At 45.9% G+C, this 222-nt stretch overlaps 1 protein-coding gene across 1 annotated transcript in view; it reads right to left on the minus strand.

Moving 5' to 3' along the window:
- LOC119585315 (translation initiation factor IF-2-like) overlaps positions 1 to 222 on the minus strand; it is an 8,299-nt gene that overhangs the window by 1,250 nt on the left and 6,827 nt on the right. Inside the window, exon 3 of the mRNA XM_037933989.1 lies at positions 174 to 208. Coding sequence (XP_037789917.1) covers positions 174 to 208 — 35 coding nt within the window. The remainder of the gene's footprint in view (positions 1 to 173; positions 209 to 222) is intronic.

Consider the following 222-nt stretch of genomic DNA (forward strand, 5'->3'; position numbering starts at 1 on the left):
CAGTGTTATATACTGTTAAAGAGGGATGGGTTCATAGGTATATGATGGAGTAATTGACTGATTGATATACCTATAGAAATGTATATCAAGCAATGGAGGGGCAGAGCTCAGTGATGGAGCGCTTGGGTAAAGTCCCTGGCTTGGGCCCAGCCAGCCCTTGCCAGCTGATTTACCTGCGATTGAGTACTGTCATGCTGGCATCAGCATACTGGGGAAAAATCA

This window comes from Penaeus monodon, chromosome 19 (genome assembly GCF_015228065.2).
Source record: "Penaeus monodon isolate SGIC_2016 chromosome 19, NSTDA_Pmon_1, whole genome shotgun sequence".
Classification (NCBI taxonomy): Eukaryota; Metazoa; Arthropoda; class Malacostraca; order Decapoda; family Penaeidae; genus Penaeus; species Penaeus monodon.